Here is a 19,384-nt window from a genome sequence, read left to right as displayed (position 1 = left end):
GGAAAACCTTCCTATCTTAAATTCAACTGTACTATATAATGTCAATCATGTAAATAAAACCTATTATAGTCATAGTACTGGGGATTATACCAGGGGCCATAAATCTAGGGGAACATCTTGGAATTTTACTTGGTGGTGGTTTAGACGCTAAGTCGTGTCCAACTCTTGTGACCCTATGGGCTGCAGCCTGCCAGGCCCCTCTGTCCATGGGATTCTCCAGGCAAGAATACTGGAGTGGGTTGCCATTTCCTTCTCTAGAAGATCTTCCCAACCCAGGGATTGAACTTGGGTCTCCTGCATTGCAGGCAGATTCTTTACCCACTTAGTTATAGGGAAGACCCATAAGACATAGACAAGCAGAGAGAACTTTCTATGTGGGGAAGAAAAGCAGGCAAAACTCAAAAGTGAAACTGCACCACAGATTCTTGGATATTAGAATGTCTGTTTGTGACGGCTGCAATAATAATAGCTTCCTTTTACTGAGGTCTCCTTGGTGCTTGACACAAATTCATTCACTAATCCTTATATCAGCTTTATGAGGGTGGTATTATTTCACTTTTATAAAGAAAGAAATTCAGGCAGAGAGAGGAAAAGCCACTCATCACAGTTCTATTTCAATCAAGTAGTAAAGCTGGCACTATGGCTTGAGCTCTGGATGACTTCCAAGTTTGTGTTCTTTCCATTGCTTAACCCACCTGACTGTGGGTCTGGATGGGAAAGCAGAAGTCAGTCATGCTGGTTTGAGCTCAGTCTGTGGAGGCATGGATGTTAAAATGTGTTAACAGGTGCCATGGAAGATTTTAGAAGGAACATGTGAATTGTGGGAGAGGAAGGGGACAAAAGTAGACATGGATGTGGATGGAGGGGAACACGTGGACTGGATGTGCAGTATGGTATTTTAGGGAGGTCAGTATGATCAGTCAGGAGGATCCTGGATTACAAGATTGTAGACAGGGATGATATGTTCCAGCTGACTACTGCGTGACCAAGCCTCTGAATCTCACTGCTAATTTGCAGGAAATTCACAGAACAGAGGAACATGTTAAATTGCATATAAGTATACAATCAGCTATTCTTTGGAACTCTGCATTCAGATGCTTATATCTTTCCTTTTCTCCTTTGCTTTTCGCTTCTCTTCTTTTCACAGCTATTTGTAAGGCCTCCCCAGACAGCCATTTTGCTTTTTTGCATTTCTTTTCCACGAGGATGGTCTTGATCCCTATCTCCTGTAAAATGTCACGAACCTCCGTCCATAGTTCATCAGGCACTCTATCTATCAGATCTAGTCCCTTAAATCTATTCCTCACTTCCATTGTATAATCATAAGGGGTTTGATTTAGGTCATACCTGAATGGTCTTGTGGTTTTCCCTACTTTCTCCAATTTAAGTCTGAATTTGGCAATAAGGAGTTCATGATCTGAGGCACAGTCAGCTCCCAGTCTTGTTTTTGCTGACTGTATAGAGCTTCTCCATCTTTGGCTGCAAAGAATATAATCAATCTGATTTCAATGTTGACCATCTGGTGATGTCCATGTGTAGAGTCTTCTCTTGTGTTGTTGGAAGAGGGTGTTTGCTATGACCAGTGCGTTCTCTTGGCAAAACTCATGTACGTATGTGAGAGTTGGACTGTGAAGAAAGCTGAGTGCTGAAGAATTGATGCTTTTGAACTGTGGTGTTGGAGAAGACTCTTGAGAATCCCTTTGAAGATCCAACCAGTCTATTCTAAAGGAGATCAGTCCCAGGTGTTCTTTGGAAGGAATGAGGCTAAAGCTGAAATTCGAGTACTTTGGCCACCTCATGCGAAGAGTTGACTCATTGGAAAAGACTCTGATGCTGGGAGGGATTGGGGGCAGGAGGAGAAGGGGACGACAGAGGATGAATGGCTGGATGGCATCACTGATTCGATGGACGTGAGTCTGAGTGAACTCCGGGAGTTGGTGATGGACAGGGAGGCCTGGCGTGCTGCATTTCATGGGGTCGCAAAGAGTCGGACACGACTGAGCGACTGAACTGAACAGAACTGAACTGACACAATCAGCAGAATGGAGGCAAAAGGAGGATTACAGATAACAATTCATATACAGTTTCATCACCCAAATATTACTATTACTAATGCAAGATAATGAACAGGGAAAACAGCTTTGGTAGCTGTGGTGTGTGTTAGTTGCTCAGTCGTGTCTGACTCTTTGGGACCCCATGGACTGTGCCCACCAGACTTCTGTCCATGGAATTCTCCAGGCAAGAACAGTAGAGTGGGTTGCCATTCCCTCCTCCTGGGGATCTTCTTGATCCAGGGATAGAACCTAGGTCTCCCACATTGTAGGCAGATTTTTTACTGTCTGAGCCACCAGGGAAGCCCAACTATGGTAGGACTAGATAACGGTTTTAATAGATTTGATAAGAGACTCCATAAAGCATGGAGTTCCTAGGGAGCTGTTTAATAATTATGTCAGTCATGGTCAGATGTAGGTTACCAGCTATGTAACTAGGGCCAGGTTCATGGGTACATAATCAGTGCAGTTACACAAATATGAAGTTATTCAGAACTTCATATTTGGGGCCACGTGCTTTGCAGTCACTGTCTTGATTCTTGATAATTTTATCTGTGAGTTTGTACTTTAGCAGAGAAGTCCAATGGGACAATTGGAACAGACACCAGAGGCTAGGAGACTCAGCTACTGCACTGTCCTCCCTTCGACCACATCCCTTGGATGGGTTTTCTGACGCTGGCCCCTAGACCCCAGTCAGGCTCCCGTGTCCCGTTTAGTGACTATTACCTACTACTCTGCCTTACTCTGCCTTGGGCAGGGCTCTTGTGTGTCCCACCAATAGTATCTAGGGTTAGGGAAGTGGGTGGCTATTCTCAACCTAAGCTATTTAATATCAATGCCACAGCATTTCTTTGCACTTCACTCAGTGGGGGTGAGCTTCTTGCCTTTCTTTATCATTACAGAGAGGGTCTCAGTGTGGAGGTTGTAATACCTTTGGAGGTCACCCATTTACTGTGAGTTGAGGAGGCAGGCCTATGGGAAGGGGAGATGCTTGACTTGGCCTCCTTGTCCTTCACTGGGAATAGCATGTTAGTCCAGTAGCTAGCAGGAGGGGGCTTCAGGCAGCCAGTAGGTTGCGTGGGCCCCCAATTTCCTGTGGGGGGATCTGCATTTATGCCAAAGATATACCCCTGCCCAGGGAGTGTGACATTAAATAGCAGATAAAAATACTATGACAGGTTGAGAGAGAGACCACCAAAGAAAGGAGTAAGCTTTACATTTTAGCATCTTTAACTGCACTTTTTCCTGTTTTTTGATCCACATTTTTATTTTTCCCTGGGCCCCACAAATTTAGTAGCTGGTCCTGTGTGTGATCTTAGAAATTACAAAGTATCAAATTCTAAGTTTCTTACAACTTCAGTTCAGTTCAGTTCAGTCACTTAGTCTGTCCGACATTTTGCAACCCCATGAGCTGCAACACGCCAGGACTCCCTGTCCATCACCAACTCCTGGAGTCCACCCAAACTCATGTCCATTGAGTCAGTGATGCCATCCAGCCATCTCATCCTCTGTCATCCCCTTTCCCCTCTGCTCTCAATCTTTCCCAGCATCAGGGTCTTTTCAAATGAGTCAGCTCTTCACATCAGGTGGCCAAAGTATTGGAGTTTCAGCTTCAGCATCAGTCCTTCCAATGAACACCCAGGACTGATCTCCTTTAGGATGGACTGGTTGGATCTCCTTGTAGAACTTAGAAACTAACAAATAAATGTTAGTTTAAAATAGAGAAATCCATTGCCTATAAGGACATGAAAGCAGTAATAAAAAAGTATAGCTACTATGAGAAGGAAAAGTAGAGCACTTAGTAACACTAAGGAAGAAACAAGATGTATACTACTAGGCAAAAACAACTTCAAGAATTGCACAGTGCAACACACACTAGTTTAGCTTCTTGCAAAATGTGGGTCCTTGAAAAATACTTGCCTTTGACTTGAGCATCTTCTGCGTGGAGGTATCAATGAAAGTGTTTCATCTTGGAATGGGGAAGCTTAGGCAAGAGGTTTTGAGGTGAGGAAGACATTTAGAAGATGTCTTCTACACAGCATGCTGTGAGAAGATTAGGCAATTTGGTCGTATCTATCAAAATGTATGGATTTTTGCATTTTTCACTTCATTTCTAGGTTCTCCTTAAATACATCTATGGGCTTCCCTGGTGGCTCAGTGGTAAAGAATTTGCAGGCCAATGCAGGAGAGGTGGGTTTCATCCCTGGGTCGGGAAAATGCCCTGGAGAAGGAAATGGCAGCTCAGTCCAGTATTACTACTACTACTAAGTCGCTTCAGTCATATCCGACTCTGTGCGACCCCACAGACGGCAGCCCACCAGGCTCCTCCGTCCCTGGGATTCTCCAGGCAAGAACACTGGAGTGGGTTGCCATTTCCTTCTCCACAGTCCAGTATTATTGCCTGGGAAATCCCATGGACAGAGGAGCCTGGAAGTTCATGGGGTGGCAAAAGAGTCAAACATGACTTAGTGACTAAAAAATAACAATACAGAAGCAAGTACCATTAGATTCACGCAGAACTGTGGAATAGGGAAAAATAAAAATGTCCATTACTAGGAAACTGATTTCATGCAATGGAATATCATGCAGCCATCAAAACAATGAGGTCCACCTAGACTTATATTTACCAAGAAAGAGATAACCAAGGGGATTTTATTTAAGGGGGAAAATATCAAGTTCCTGGAAAATGTTTAATCCCCACTTACTCAGAAAATATATATGTACAAGATAGTGAGTAGACTGGTCTAAAGCAAAGGTCTAAATCCTGCACACCAAACTGTTAACAGTGACTATCTCTGAGGATGGGAGTGGGTGAAGTGTGTGTGTGTGTGTGTGTGTGTGTGACGGGAGTGGGTGAAGTGTGTTGTGTGTGTGTGCCTGCGCTGTATGTGAATGAATGGGACACATGTTCCCTCTGGGCACCTCTGCTGTTTGAAATCATTACTGAAAGGAAGTGGAAAACGTATTTTTAGGGCGTCGTGTGAAGGGACAACTTGGGGAGCAGGGAACAGACTAAGGGCTCTCGGGTTTCCTCAGACTCCAGCGCCGCCAGAGGTGAGGAGACCCCGCCCCACTGAGGTGATTCTGCAGAAGGGGCGGAGTTCTGCAGGGCCGACGCGGGAGGCGGCCTCGGGGGCGGGGCCCCCGGGCTCCAGCCGCTCGCTCCGCTCCCACCATGCCCTTATAAGGAGCGCCCGGCGTTAGGGCTCGGGAATCCGGTCGCAATCCCTGAGGCGCAGCCCCAATCCCAGGCCCCTCCCTTGGGAATGGGGGCGGGGCGGGGTCTTGGCGGCGCGGTTGCGGGGGCGGAGCATATCAAAGAGGGACCAATAGGAGTGGAGGACTGGGTCTAAGCGGCGCTTCCATTGGGCGCGGCGACACGAGCGGGCGGGGCGCCCGTGAGGCTGGTTACGCTGAGGGAAGCCCCGACTCAGTAGTCGCTGCTCCGAGTCCGTCTCCGTGCGGGTTCCCGGCCCCTGGTTCTCAGTTCTCTGTAGCCGCGGTTCGCCGCCCCGCTCGCCGCCGCGATGCCGGTGTTTCATACGCGCACGATTGAGAGCATTCTGGAGCCGGTGGCGCAGCAGATCTCGCACCTGGTGATTATGCACGAGGAAGGCGAGGTGGACGGCAAAGCTATCCCTGACCTCACCGCGCCTGTGGCCGCCGTGCAGGCGGCCGTCAGCAACCTCGTTCGGGTGAGCGCGCTGGGCCTGGGATGGGGAACGGGGGCGGGAGACGTTCCTGGGGTCCTGGCTCGCCTCACGGTTCCCGGTCACTGCCTGTGAGTTTGCGCGTGGACTCGGGAGCCAGATCGCCTCAGATTTGAATATTGACTCCCCCGCTTTCTGACCTTGAGCGAGCCCTCGGGCCTCTCTGAGCTTCAGTCTCCTCATCTATAAAATGGGGACAATCCTAATAATGCCTGCCTCGCGGGTTTCTTGTGAACATTCAGTGAGGTGGTATTTATAAAGTGCCTAGCGCAGCTTATGACCTGTAGTAAGCGCTCAGTAAATGGTAGGTGTTAGGATGTCTGATAGCCCCTTTCCTTCAGCTGGCTGTCGCCCCTCCCGTTGACAGCCTTGCTCTCAGCTCCTTTTTAGGCCTGCCCAGCCTATCCTCTGGGTTGGCGGGCTCCTCTACTGACTCCCTGCCTCCCCTTCCCGGGATTCTTAAATAGGAGCCACGTTGTTGTGATACTTCTGCCCCTCACCTTGAAACCTGCCTCACCCACCACCCCTCCCCAGAGCTCCGCAGGTCCGGCCCTTTTGTCCACTTGTCTTACTGACCCCTCATGTCTGTCTCCTCCCTTCCTGAGGAGTCTACTTCTGCTCACACCTCTGGCACTCACAAACGCCGGGTGACTTCTTTATGCAGTAATTCGTGAGCACGAATCCCTTTCCCCCTTTGCCTTAACCCCGCTGCTTTTCATTCCCGCCCCCACCCCCAACTCCTGTGGAGATTTCCACCTGGCTTTACCTGCTGTCACACGACTTCCTCCCCCTGGGGCCTTTCCAGACTCGGGGGCCCTCCTCCTCGGCCCCTCCTCCTGACAGGAAGCAAGATGGAGCTGCCGGGAGAGGCCTGTGGAATCTGGGATCTGCGGCCCCTGCCGGAGAAAAGAACCGGGCGTCTCCTCCCCAGCCCACAACTTTCCTAGATGGCTAAGTGGCTCCGCAGACCCTGTCGCCCACAGCGGTGACTCGTAACTGAGGTGGTTCCTGGAGGAGGCGGAGCCCGCTTCTGAAATGGGAAAAGAGGTGCTGTGCCCAGTCTCCTAACAGCCCGCTGGCTAATATCACACTTTTCTTTCCCACCCTGGGTGGGTGACTCAGAAGGCTGCTGCCTGTGAGAAGCAACTTCGGAAAAAGTTCTTAAGGCTTCCCCACCGAGCTGTGTGAATAGTGTGTCAGGGCAGTCAGGAGGCTGGGAGGCCACTGTGGGTCTGGGTGCGGCTTGGGCTCCTTATCTGATTAGAGCACTTTAATGCACTTCAGCTGCTGAAAGTCTTCCTCCGTCTTCAGGGGCCCAGTTCAGGAGACTGGTAATTAGGAAGACACTACTGACCAAATTCCCCATCTGTTTTCCCTGTAGATTTAGTTAGACTGTATTCAGGAAGAATACTGTGTTCATTCAAAATGTCTAGTTCTACATTGTTCTTATTTTTTTATAACTAATTTTAATCGAAGGCTCCAGAGTACATTCTTATGTAGTGTTGTCTAACATGGCTGCATTCCAGGCCTCCATTTTTCAACAAATAGGAAACAATGTAAAGAGACAAGGTAATAGTGTCCCTCCAAGGAGTACTTCAGGAAATGAAATCTTAAAACCACATGTTGCACTTGGAACAGAGCTGGTGTAGTCTAGGGGCTGATATCTGGCTAGGCTATTTAGAGAAAAGTTATTTATGAGCTTCAGTGCATGAATTAATAAGAATTGAATGTCTGTTGTATAGGGAACATTTTAATAAATCAGGTTTTCAGGTTGAAATGTGCATTAGAATCACCAGTGGGGCTTTTTAGAAATAAAGATGTCCAGCTCCCATCCCAGACTTACTGAGGAGGTTGGGTCAAGGTCTTTGTGTTTTTAAGAAGCTCCCTAGGTGGCTGTGATACAGTCCCTTAGTAAACATTGTAATAGATTCTGTAAGACAAACACAGAAGAAACGAGGGCAGTGATAAGCTAAAAACAAAATTATTTATTATTACATACTTTCCAATACATTACAAAAGAAGAAATTTGATAGGAGTTAGCAGAGAGAAAGTGAGGAGGACTGTGTTGATAAATAGTCAGTGGTGAACGAAAGTACTTGTGATTAAGTCACTTCCAGATTACAGCAAGTAGATTATCTTGACTCGCTCAGGGAGGCAAGGTGGAGAGAAACTGGAGCTGAAGTTGGTGCATGCTGTATGGGCAGTTTAACAGAAGTCCAATAAAATGAAAAAGAATGGAAGGGAGAGGATAAGAGTGTGTGAGGGATTGTGTTCTGAGGAGCCCAGAGGATTTACCCATTGCTTGGAATTCTGGGTGTCTGTTGTGGCCCTTGGGTATATGCTACTGACTATTGTGATGAATTGTGTCAAGTTCCTAACTAGACTGTGTCTCATATGATATGTATGTGCTCAGCAGTTCCTACCCTTAACATTGGCATATGGGATGGCTTGATATTGTTGAAGGAAAGAAGGAACTATGGGAAGGCAGATAAATTAGGAGACTAAAAATTGGTTGGTCATGAAGAAAATGAGAGGACTTTGGGTTTGGCAGGCAAAATGGAGCAGGAAATAGGACTATATTAGAAATACAGTAGAAGAAGAATTAGTAGAGCCTGATAATAGACTCTCAGGGAAGAAATGTGATGTTCCTCTAATGAATCTGATTTTTGAACAAGTATTTCAAAGTGTATGCAAATCACATTTCTTTCAGTTACCTTGGGAGGCTATATCCCTATTCCAATGTTTCTCTTGGGATTTTTTTTTTTTTTTTTTACAGATTGTATACATACAAATAAATTTGTTTTATTTTGGTCAAGAAAATTTTGTTTGAAGTGGGTATTGCTTAACCTTACTACCATTTTTGAGTCTAAAGTGACTTTTGAATATTTCCAAAATGAAAATATACCCAATGATGATGAAATTCTGCATTGTTAAGCAGTGGTCACCCACTTATCAGATCGGTTTTTATTGAGAACCCCCTTTTAACATCAAAGCAGTATTATGTTGGCCAGTGTAAGTATAATATTGGATTGAAAGTCATAAATGGCCCAGAGAAAGTGAAGTATGGAAGTTCAGAGGAAGATGAGGTCACTTTTCTTGAGAGCATGGGGAAGACTGCATGGAGAAGGTAGCCTCTGAACTGGCCTTAAAGAAGGTGGTATTTGAACATTTAAAGATGTGGTAAGAAAGGCATTATAGGTAGAAAGAACTACCTAAACAGAGGGATAGAATTACTGAGAATCTGAGGGAGGACCAAATTTTGACTTAGGGAATCATTAAGCAAAACATTTGGATTTGCAGTTTTTCATGTAATTTGTTAAATAAAAGTAGTCTGGTCACTTTATATATGTATCATCACAATTGATTCATCACTTTTACTCCACCCTTAGAGAGAGGGTAGGATGAGGTTATTTACATGTCCTTTTTTTCTAGTGAATAAGATCATTTTTAAAAAAACAGCTTTGTTGATATATAATTTATATACCATACAATTCACTCATTTAAAGTGTACAGTTCATTGTTTCTCAGTGTATTTATAGAATTGTACAACATCTCCAGAGACTAATTTTAGGACATTTTTGTTCCCTCAGAAAGAAACTTCATACCCATTACATGCACTGATTTTCTCCCATCTCCTAATACCCCAGCCTTAGGCAACCATCAATTTGCTTTCAGTCTTTATGGATTTGCACATTTTGGACATTTCATGTAAATGGAACCACAAAATATGTGGCCTCTTGTGTCTGACTTTTTACTTAGCATAATGTTTTCATCTGTGGTGTAGTATGTGTCAGAAATTCATTCCTTTTTGTTGCTGAATAATATTCCATTGTATAAAATAAGGCCATTTTAAACACAGAGAGTGATTCTAATGCAGTAATAAAACAAGGAGGGGACCTAGGAGAAAGAAGGGTGGGAAAGGAAAAATGGAGGAGGGGTACACGTTCTAAAAGCAATGTGGAAAATTCAGAAGTCTTAGGCTCTCTGTGTTGTAGCATGGTATATAAATTTTTCTTTTTTTCCCATTGAAGTGGCCCATAGAAATCTGAGTCTTTGTGACCGTAAAGTCATGCCAGTTTTGTTAATGGGGTTCATACACTTTGCCTTCTCCATTGCATCTGAGGGCATGTGTTGTAATTACTCCCGGGGCTCATGAAATATTTATTTTGGGAGTTTTGTGGCTTTGACTTTTATGAGCTTCACCCATATATCATACCCTGTTGGGACCAGCTCTGGGACAAACAGCAGCATTGTCTTTAAACTGATAGATGGGAAAGACTGTGCTGTTCTTAAAAAGAAATCAGCAGTTTATTTTGTTGTTAATACGTTACCTGTATTAACATCTTAAATTATTCCTACTTTAATTTCTTTTGGTTGATGTTGGACTTATCATTTAAAATAAATAGCAATGTTTGGGTGACAGGGCTATGGGTGATTTTTCTCTTCTTAATAATCTGTATTTTCTAATTTTTAAAATGAAAATATTCATTCCTATATTAAGGAAAAATTAAGGTAAATAATAAGAATGTATAATTCTTTATAGTTTATAAAATGCTTTCATATAAACGTGTATAATCTCATAGCAATCCTTTAAGGTTGATATTGCTATGGTCCCAATTTTACAGATGAAGATACTGTAAATCAGTTAAGTAACCTGCCTACAGTGGAACAGCTGCTTAGTGGTGGAGCTTGGACTCGAACTCGGTTTCTCTCACTCTGGACCCTCTGCTTTTTTCAGTTTACCATGCTGTGTCCACTTGTCCTGGAACTGGCAAGATTATCTGTTTAAAGCCTGGCTTTGGCATGGCCTGTGTGAAGGGTGTATATTAAAAAAATGATGTGAAGGTAGCGTTCTGTTTCACAGCGACATTTAATTCTGCAGCTTAAAAAAAAAGATACAGATAGTACAAAAGTATTTATGTCTGTAAAAGATAAAGACTTTTTCTAGTGTATTCAGCTGCTTAGCTTGAAGTCTATTAGAACGAAATAGTATTTAAAGTAGGTTTGTAGGATTTCTTTATATTTAAATAGTGTTTAAAGTAGGCTTGTGGGTTCTTTGGGGAATTATGAAGTTTCATTTGGAACAGATCAAAAGAGATATACAAATGGGACTTAAATCTGCTCATGACTGAGAGAATGGAAGAGTTTTGGAGACTGTGTTTCTACAACTGTGTTTATAATTTTAGTGGAGTCCCAATAAGTATTTGTTTATATGTACTGACACTATAGAAAGTTGGGCTTTTCTAAAGCTGTTTTATAAATAGCACTGGTATAACAGTGGATACAATGAAAGTTATTTTATATTCTATGGACAAAATAAAAGGTAAAGTTCTGTGCTGTTAACCACAGTATCCTAGGCTGACTCCTTTTGCCCTTGTCAGGAGTAAGGACAGCTTTAAGGGAACTGCTTTTATGGATATGGGACTAATTTGGATTTTAATATTTCTTGTATATTTGTTAAAAGAGTAGTCTGGTAATTTTATATACTTAATTACTGGTTATTTTTACACACACACACACACACATACACACATAATACTTATGTTTTATATGTATCACAACTGAGAGGGTCATTATTTTAAAAGTTTTCTGACAACTTCCTGGTCTTTTGCTGGCACACCTTGAAAGAGGGTAGGATGGGAACATCTTAATTATCCACAGTATACAGCCAGCATAACATGTATTGTTTTTCTCTTTTGACAGCCATCATATTTGGTCAGTATTTGTCTTCACTGGGTTGAAGGTTCCTCAATGGCAGGGACCATGTCTGTGTGTTTGCTTCTTTATTTCCAGTGTCAAGTTGGTAATAGGTATGAAATATAACTTAAAAAATACTAAATACATAGCATTCATTTTTTATGCACAAAATATTATAATAGGAATTTTTGTGTGGCAAATATCTTCCATCCCCAGCTTTTAAACATCTGGTGTACTGAATTTGAACAGTCTCTTCAAATTTATAATAGGCCTCATCTGAAACAAGTAGAATGTATACTGAGAGGGAGGAATGAATGGCTAACTGCCCATTGTTTGAGATAACAAAAGTGTTAGGCTATTTTGGGTTGTGGTTCTCTGTTTCAGAGTCATTTCAACTATGCAGGCCACTTACTAAATTCATAATGTGAGAATATGTTGCCTCCTGTCTGAAAGTGGCATTGAGATTTTGCATTCTTCTTGAATTCTTTTTGTCTTTTAAAAATTTAACAGTTTAGTCCAGGGGTTGATATATTGTTTGGAGCTCTGCTAGTTACAGTGCAGTATCATACCATGAGTAATCAATGCCTCATTAAAAGATTTTTATTTCCTTGAACCATATGGCAGAAGACAAAGATTTCAGAAAGTTGATCTGCTTCTTTTTTGTGTTTTGGCTGATCTGCGGCCCAACTTTTTTAGTGATCCTTATGTCGTGGTCACGACGGTGGGGTATATTTTTACATAATAAACCAGCATTAGAGCAGTATCAAAAGAAGTAGCAGTATGGAAAGAGCAAATGTCAGAGATCAGTTGGTATCCCAGCAAGTTTTCACTCTAGGAAAATGCTCCATGCTCAGGACTCTTGCTGAGAAAGGGTCATTTTGTTAGTTCATGTTGCTTTCAGGCCAGTCTGCTTTTAAATCTTCCCATATAGAAAGGACTAAAAGAAGAAAACAAACTTTAGCCTTGGCTTTTTTAAGCTCCAACAGCCTTCAGTGCTATGTAGTATAAATATTTCAGAGTGAGCTTTAAGGGGTAAAGTTCAAATCTGTAATAAGACTCTGAAACACCCAGAGATGAAAGTTTATATATGTGAGGAAGTACCTTCCATTGGAGGCTTTCACCTGTCTTTCTGTTACTTGTCTGGACCTGTAGAATCCTTACAGTATACATTTGGGTGTATTGGGCCACACAGACAGTTAAGTTCAGATAACATAAGTTTCGAGTTATCTAGGTGACTACTCCTCTGATTTTTTCTGTAATTTTCTTATTCCATTTCTGTTGGGAATGGTTATGAGAGGAAGGCTATCTTATCTGTTTCTCCTTAATAATTTACAAAAAAGTTAATTAGGGAAGGAAGTTGAAATAAATATATAAGTAGAGGATTTTTGTTCATTTGTATTTTTATCATAGTTAAAACTGTTTTATCTTTCATTTAAAATAATACTAGTGAATAGTATACTATCAATAATTATTTTTTGTCATGCTGAGCCTTCATATAGTCTTTCAAAAAGAACAGTTTTTCTTGTTACAAAAGTATTATACTTTTTATTGTCGAAATTTACAAAAATCTATAGTCACAGTCTTCTTACAGAGTTTCTCAGCCTTTTCCAGTCTTTTACCTCTACGCCAAACCAATTTGTTTCCACAGACATAAATACAAACTTAACTATATATAGGTGCACCAGTTCTTATCCCTTTTCCACCACGAACACCCCTCCTCTCGAACCATTTAATTCACTTTCCTGCTCAAAAATTTGCAAACAAAAGCAAGGAAACACAGTCTGTTATAACTACCCAGGATTTTCATTGCCGTGTGCTGTTTGGGGAGCCATAATGCTTAGCTAACAGCTCTTTAAGTGAATGGCGAATGAAATAAGTTCAAAATAATGGGCTGGGTCCGGAAAGAACTTCTAATCTCAACATCCTCTTTAAAGATATGGGTCTTTACATTGAATAAGTTTGTGCGTTATATGTACACAAAGGGATAAGGTATGATAGAGTAATGAATAAAAGAGGACTTGTATAATTAGATATAGGCAGTTAGGGAATCCTTGCTTTCTTTCCAGTCCCTTGGTAAAACTTTGTAGATCTTCTGTTCTTATATGCTGGGTCATCAGTCTTTGGATAATTGATTTGATTGATTGTGTGCTTGTTTCTCTCTCTCTCTCCCTACTCCCCTAGGCTGTCTCCCTCTAAGACTGCTGGTTTCTGGAGGGCAAAGACTGGTTATATTATTCTTGATATTCCCAGTGTTGTCCTTACCGTGGTATCCCAGGTGGTGCAGTGGTAAAGGATCTGCCTGCCGATGCAGGAGATTGGAGTTTGATCTCTGGGTCTGGAAGTTCCCCTGGAAGAGAAAATGGCAACCGATCCCAATATTCTTGCCTGAAAAATCCCATGGACAGAGGAGCCTGGTGGGTCCTCTGTCCATACAGTCGATAGGGTAGCAAAGAGTCAGACATGACTGAGTATACACGCACACTTATCCCATCTCGTGCTCATAGTATTCCTTTGATAAATGTGTTGTGCTTTGATATTCACTATAGCCACTGGTCATCCTAGGTTTATTCATGATGATAAAGATAGCTCACTATCTCTTGCCTGCATTGGATGACTTGGTATTCTCTTCTGCCCTCAAATGTTGCTGTGTACAAATGCCTATGTAATCACAAAGATAAACAGATTCATAAATATTATATTGTGTTGGTTACATAATTGGAACTTTAGATTCCAAAAACTGTTACTTCTATCAGAAGTCAGCTTATTGGATTGGTATGAATGTGGGATGTGTGTGTGTACAGAGGATAAGAGGTAGTGAATCTTAGAGCTAAAAATGTTTTACAAGTATTTGTTAAGTTGCAGAAAATAGAGTCTTGACCCTTAGAGAATTTCCCACTGATAAGATTTCCAGTTGAATGATTTTTAAGGGGATAGTGGCTGAATTTCATTGCAGTTGGCCATAGTCCAAGCCAAAGTCATTCCTTCTTTTGAAATAAGCTTAACTTTATTCCCATAGGTAGGCTTTCTGTGAAGAAAGAAAAATGGTATATTTGTTCTTAGATTTGAAAGTTGAGGGACCAACTAGCAACTTATTTAGCTTCCCTGTATTTCCAGCCTTCTCTCTGTCCCCACCCCATCCCCGGAGAACTGGATCATCTTTTATCTGTAAGGTGGACAACATGTTTTTATTCATTTAATTCGAATAGATAAGGATATCTGAATGTGCTGGTAAATTTCTAGTAACACTCAATTTTCTTATTCTGTGGCTGTCACCCAACAGCAAAATTAGTTATCAGACTCTAGCTATGCACATTGCCTGGTGTTCTGAGTGATTTGTTGTCATTCAGTCACTAAGTTGTGTCCAACTCATTGTCACCTTATGGACCACAGTATGCCAGGCTTCCCTGTCCTTCTGTTTCCCAGAGTTTGCTCAAATTCATGTCCATTGAATCAGTAATGCCATCCAACCATCTCATCCTCGGTTGTCCGCTTTCTCCTCCTGCCCTCAATCTTTCCCAGCATCAGGGTCTTTTCTCATGAGTCGGTTCTTCACATCAGATGGCCAAGTATTGGAGCTTCAGCTTCAGCATCAGTCCTTCCAGTGAATATTCAGGGTTGATTTCCTTTAGGATTGACTAGTTTCATCTCCTTGCTGTCCAAGGGACTCTCAAGAGAAGTCTCCAGTGCCATAATTTAAAAGCATCCATTCTTTGGCACTCAGCCTTCTTTATGGTCCAACTCTCAGATAGGGTCTGTGGCCTCAAGTTGTTAAAACACAGGTGAAATTTATGATCTTATAAAAGATGTGGCTTATCTACATTCTCTCCACACGTCAAATTGTTGTAGAATTTAAATTATTTACTTCAAAGGGTTGTGTGTTGGTAACAATAGTTTTTATTCCTTGGAGCTATGGAGAAAATGTGAGTGGTCTAGCAGCAGAACGCTCAGGTGGTGTGCCCCCAGTTAGGAAAAGAACTGAGCGTTGGCTTCAGCTTCCCTCTTCCTGTGATTCTCTAGGCACAGTGGGTATTCATTTCCTCAAAGCCGGGTGCTGCTTCTGGGCCATCACATGGGCTGTTCCCTCTGTCTGAGCTACTCTTTACTTGGATTTTGAAGTAAAGCTGTTCTTTACTTGGATCTTTTTTGTTAATCCTCGACTTCCATATTAAATATCAGCTTTTTAGGGTTGACTCTAAAAAGTCAAAGATTGACCTCCTTGACTCTGCCTTCAAAACTATGTTAGGTCCCTCTATCATATGATTGTTTTTTTGTTGATTGTGCTTTTTATAATTGTAAGTCATTATTTGTGTGATGATTACTTCTTTAACATCTTTCCCCCTCTAGAGTCCCATGGGCAAATACTGGCTCTGCTGTGTTTGCCCCTGAATTTCCAGCATCCATCGAGGTGCTTGACACATAGAAGAGTCTTAAGGAATGATTGTTGAATGAACAAGAGGGAAGACCACTTGCTGCTTCCCTACCCCCAGACTGTTCTATGCTTTTTGGAAAAATGTATATCATGCGTGGGTGAATCTTGGCAAAATTTAGCTGTAAATCATTGCTTAGCATGGGGTATTGCATGCAGTAGGATCATCCAATTCATGTTTCCTGAATGAATAAATTCTAGGCATAGAGTCCTGGAGTGCAGATGGGGATAATCTTTTTCAGCATAGAATCATGCAGGGTATGTAAATGTAAATAAAAATATAGCATGGGTTTGGGATTCTCTATTAGTTTTGATGCTTTGCAAATGAACAGCTTTGGCAATGAGCATCTAGTATGAGTTAGCAAATACCAAAATCAGAGTTTAGATATAGATATAAGGTACTCCCCTGGAGAAGGGTATGGCAACCCACTCAGTGTTCTTGCCTTGAGAATCCCATGGACAGAGGAGCCTGGTGGGCTACAGTCCATAGGGTCACAGTCAGACATTACTGAAGTGACTTAGCATGCATGCACGCACACAAGGTAATTCAGCCTAGAATATAATGGTTAAGAGTAAACTCTTAAGGTTTAAATCCTGCCATTGATTGACACCTACAACATATATAACATTGGGAAAGTATTTAATTTCTGTTTCTCATAGTCCTCTTCTGTAAAACAAAGCTAATATTAGTATCTGACTTAGAGTGTAGTATTGTGAAGATTAATGAGGTCATAAAAATGTTTAGAACTATGCCTGACAGGTAAGAGCTCAGTGAGTGTTAGATATATTAATATATTTTCACATGATTTTTAAGTCATATTTTAAATGTTAGTCTAATGAAAAGGCAGTGTTGATTTTTTTTTTTTAAATGTCTAAGTATAACTCCTAACTTTGACTCAACAAGGCAAAGTGCCAGTGAAAGCGTTCTATAGAATTCCATATGTTGTGGAATATACAGTTTTATCAACTGTGGGGAAAATATATCTCACAGTTTAGGTGCCTGAGCCTTTGACTGCAAGTTTCTCGTGATGTAAATCAGACATCTAAATTTATGATTGATATCTCTCCTTTATTTGGAGCAATAGTAAGGGTACCCACCCCAATTTAAAAGCAAAAATTGAGATTTAGGATTTGAGCTGTATTCCAAGCATTCATTATCTTATTTTCTAAAAAAGAGAAAACACTGAAGGGGTAGTCACTAAAATAAATGGAATTGGCTCTTTACAAGTAGAGTTGAAAAGTATAATGCATTTGTGAGATAGAATTCATCTTGTTCTGGAACAGCCAAATTGATTTAACAAATATTTCAGTTCAGTTGCTCAGTCATGTCCGACTCTTTGCGACCTCTTAATGACTACATATTACGCTGGATACTGGAAAAGGTTAGTATCTCTAGCTTGAAAGGAAGGATAGAATCTCTTCAAATGTCCCATCAATATAAGAGTAATAGATGGACCTCCCGGTGAGTAAGAATCCACCTTCCAATGCAGAGGATGTGGGTTTGATCCCTGGTTGGAAAACTAGGATCCTACATGCCCTGGGACAGTTAAGCCTGTGTGCTGCAACTACTGAGCTCCTGTGCCACACCAAAGACCCAGCACAGCCCTTCCCTCCCCACCTGCCCCCTGCCCCTTCCCTGCCAAAAGGAATAGTGACTTAGAAAAAACTGTATTATTTCTGGTGTTTCAGTGGTTTTCTGGAAATTTTTTAACATGCATATTTAGCTTCAAAGTCTTAAATTAATTGGCACCTTTACTGTTTACTTGAATAAAATGGCAAAGTATTTGTAATCCCACTGTCCCCTTATATATGGTTGTCTGAGATTTTGTTTCTTTCTTGATTTTTTTCACTCTGTAAATTAGACACTGTTGTTCTCTTACACTGTTGCTTTCCCCCTCATTTACCTATGTGTTCACCATTTTCTTTGTGATATAAGAGAAACAGTGAACAAATCTCCCTTCTTCCTCAAGTCTCTCCTTTACTAATATCTTTAGGTGGGTCTTTGGGCAGTACACACTCTAGTTCTTTTATCTGAAAATATCTTTTATTTTGCCATCTTTTTTTTTGAAAGATTGGATATATAAAACTAGGCAGGTAGTAATTTTTCTCCAGCACCTTTAAAATATTATCCAGTGTTTTCTGCATTCAGATCTGCCATCAGTCTAATTGTTATTTTGCTCTAGATGATGATTTTTTTCCTTAGTGAGTTTTAAAGTCCTATTTATCTTTCTTGGGATTTTTTGGTCTCCCTGATTTTGAGGGTCAGTTTCTTTTATCAGTGCTAGAAAATTCTTAACTATCATCTCTTTGGCCAAGAAAATGCACTGGTCATAGCAAACACCCTCTTCCAACAACACAAGAGAAGACTACACATGGACATCACCAGATGGTCAACACCGAAATCAGATTGATTATATTCTTTGCAGCCAAAGATGGAGAAGCTCTATACAGTCAACAAAAACAAGACCATGAGCTGACTGTGGCTCACATCATGAACTCCTTATTACCAAATTCAGACTTAAAATTGAAGAAAGTAGGGAAAACCGCTAGACCATTCAGGTATGACCTAAATCAAATCCCTTATGATTATACAGTGGAAGTGAGAAATAGATTTAAGGGCCTAGATCTGATAGATAGAGTGCCTGATGAACTATGGAATGAGGTTTGTGACATTGTACAGGAGACAGGGATCAAGACCATCCCCATGGGAAAGAAATGCAAAAAAGCAAAATGGCTGTCTGGGAAGGCCTTACAAATAGCTGTGAAAAGAAGAGAGGCGAAAAACAAAGGAGAAAAGGAAAGATATAAGCATCTGAATGCAGCGTTCCGAAGAATAGCAAGAAGAGATAAGAAAGCCTTCTTCAGTGGTCAGTGCAGAGAAATAGAGGAAAAGAACAGAATGGGAAAGACTAGAGATCTTTTCAAGAAAATTAGAGATACCAAGGGAACATTTCATGCAAAGATGGGCTCGATAAAGGACAGAAATGGTATGGACCTAACAGAAGCAGAAGATATTAAGAAGAAGTGACAAGAATACACAGAAGAACTGTACCAAAAAGATCTTCACGACCTGGATAATCACGATGGTGTGATCACTCATCTAGAGCCAGACATCCTGGAATGTGAAGTCAACTGGGCCTTAGAAAGCATCACTACGAACAAAGCTAGTGGAGGTGATGGAATTCCAGTTGAGCTGTTTCAAATCCTGAAAGATGATGCTGTGAAAGTGCTGCACTCAATATGCCAGCAAATTTGGAAAACTCAGCAGTGGCCACGGGACTGGAAAAGGTCAGTTTTCATTCTAATCCCAAAGAAAGGCAATGCCAAAGAATGCTCAAACTACCACACAATTGCACTCATCTCACACGCTAGTAAAGTAATGCTCAAAATTCTCCAAGCCAGGCTTCAGCAATACGTGGACCATGAACTTCCTGATGTTCAAGCTGGTTTTCAAAAAGGCAGAGGAACCAGAGATCAAATTGCCAACATCCGCTGGATCA

At 41.6% G+C, this 19,384-nt stretch overlaps 1 protein-coding gene across 4 annotated transcripts in view; it reads left to right on the top strand.

Annotated features, from left to right (window-relative positions):
- The first annotated feature begins 5,259 nt into the window (after positions 1 to 5,259).
- The window catches only part of VCL (vinculin), a 109,288-nt gene continuing 95,163 nt past the window's right edge, over positions 5,260 to 19,384 (top strand). For 3 of the 4 annotated variants that reach the window (XM_040242400.1, XM_040242401.1, XM_040242402.1), the window contains exon 1: positions 5,260 to 5,746. In XM_040242400.1, coding sequence (XP_040098334.1) covers positions 5,579 to 5,746 — 168 coding nt within the window. In that variant the 5' untranslated portion in view covers positions 5,260 to 5,578. The remainder of the gene's footprint in view (positions 5,747 to 19,384) is intronic. The other variant, XM_040242403.1, reaches the window with a different exon arrangement.

Source organism: Oryx dammah, unplaced genomic scaffold (genome assembly GCF_014754425.2).
Source record: "Oryx dammah isolate SB20612 unplaced genomic scaffold, SCBI_Odam_1.1 HiC_scaffold_6, whole genome shotgun sequence".
NCBI classification, from domain to species: domain Eukaryota; kingdom Metazoa; phylum Chordata; class Mammalia; order Artiodactyla; family Bovidae; genus Oryx; species Oryx dammah.
The sequence above is the reverse complement of the archived record's forward strand: the minus strand, read 5'-3'. Positions and strand labels throughout refer to the sequence as shown.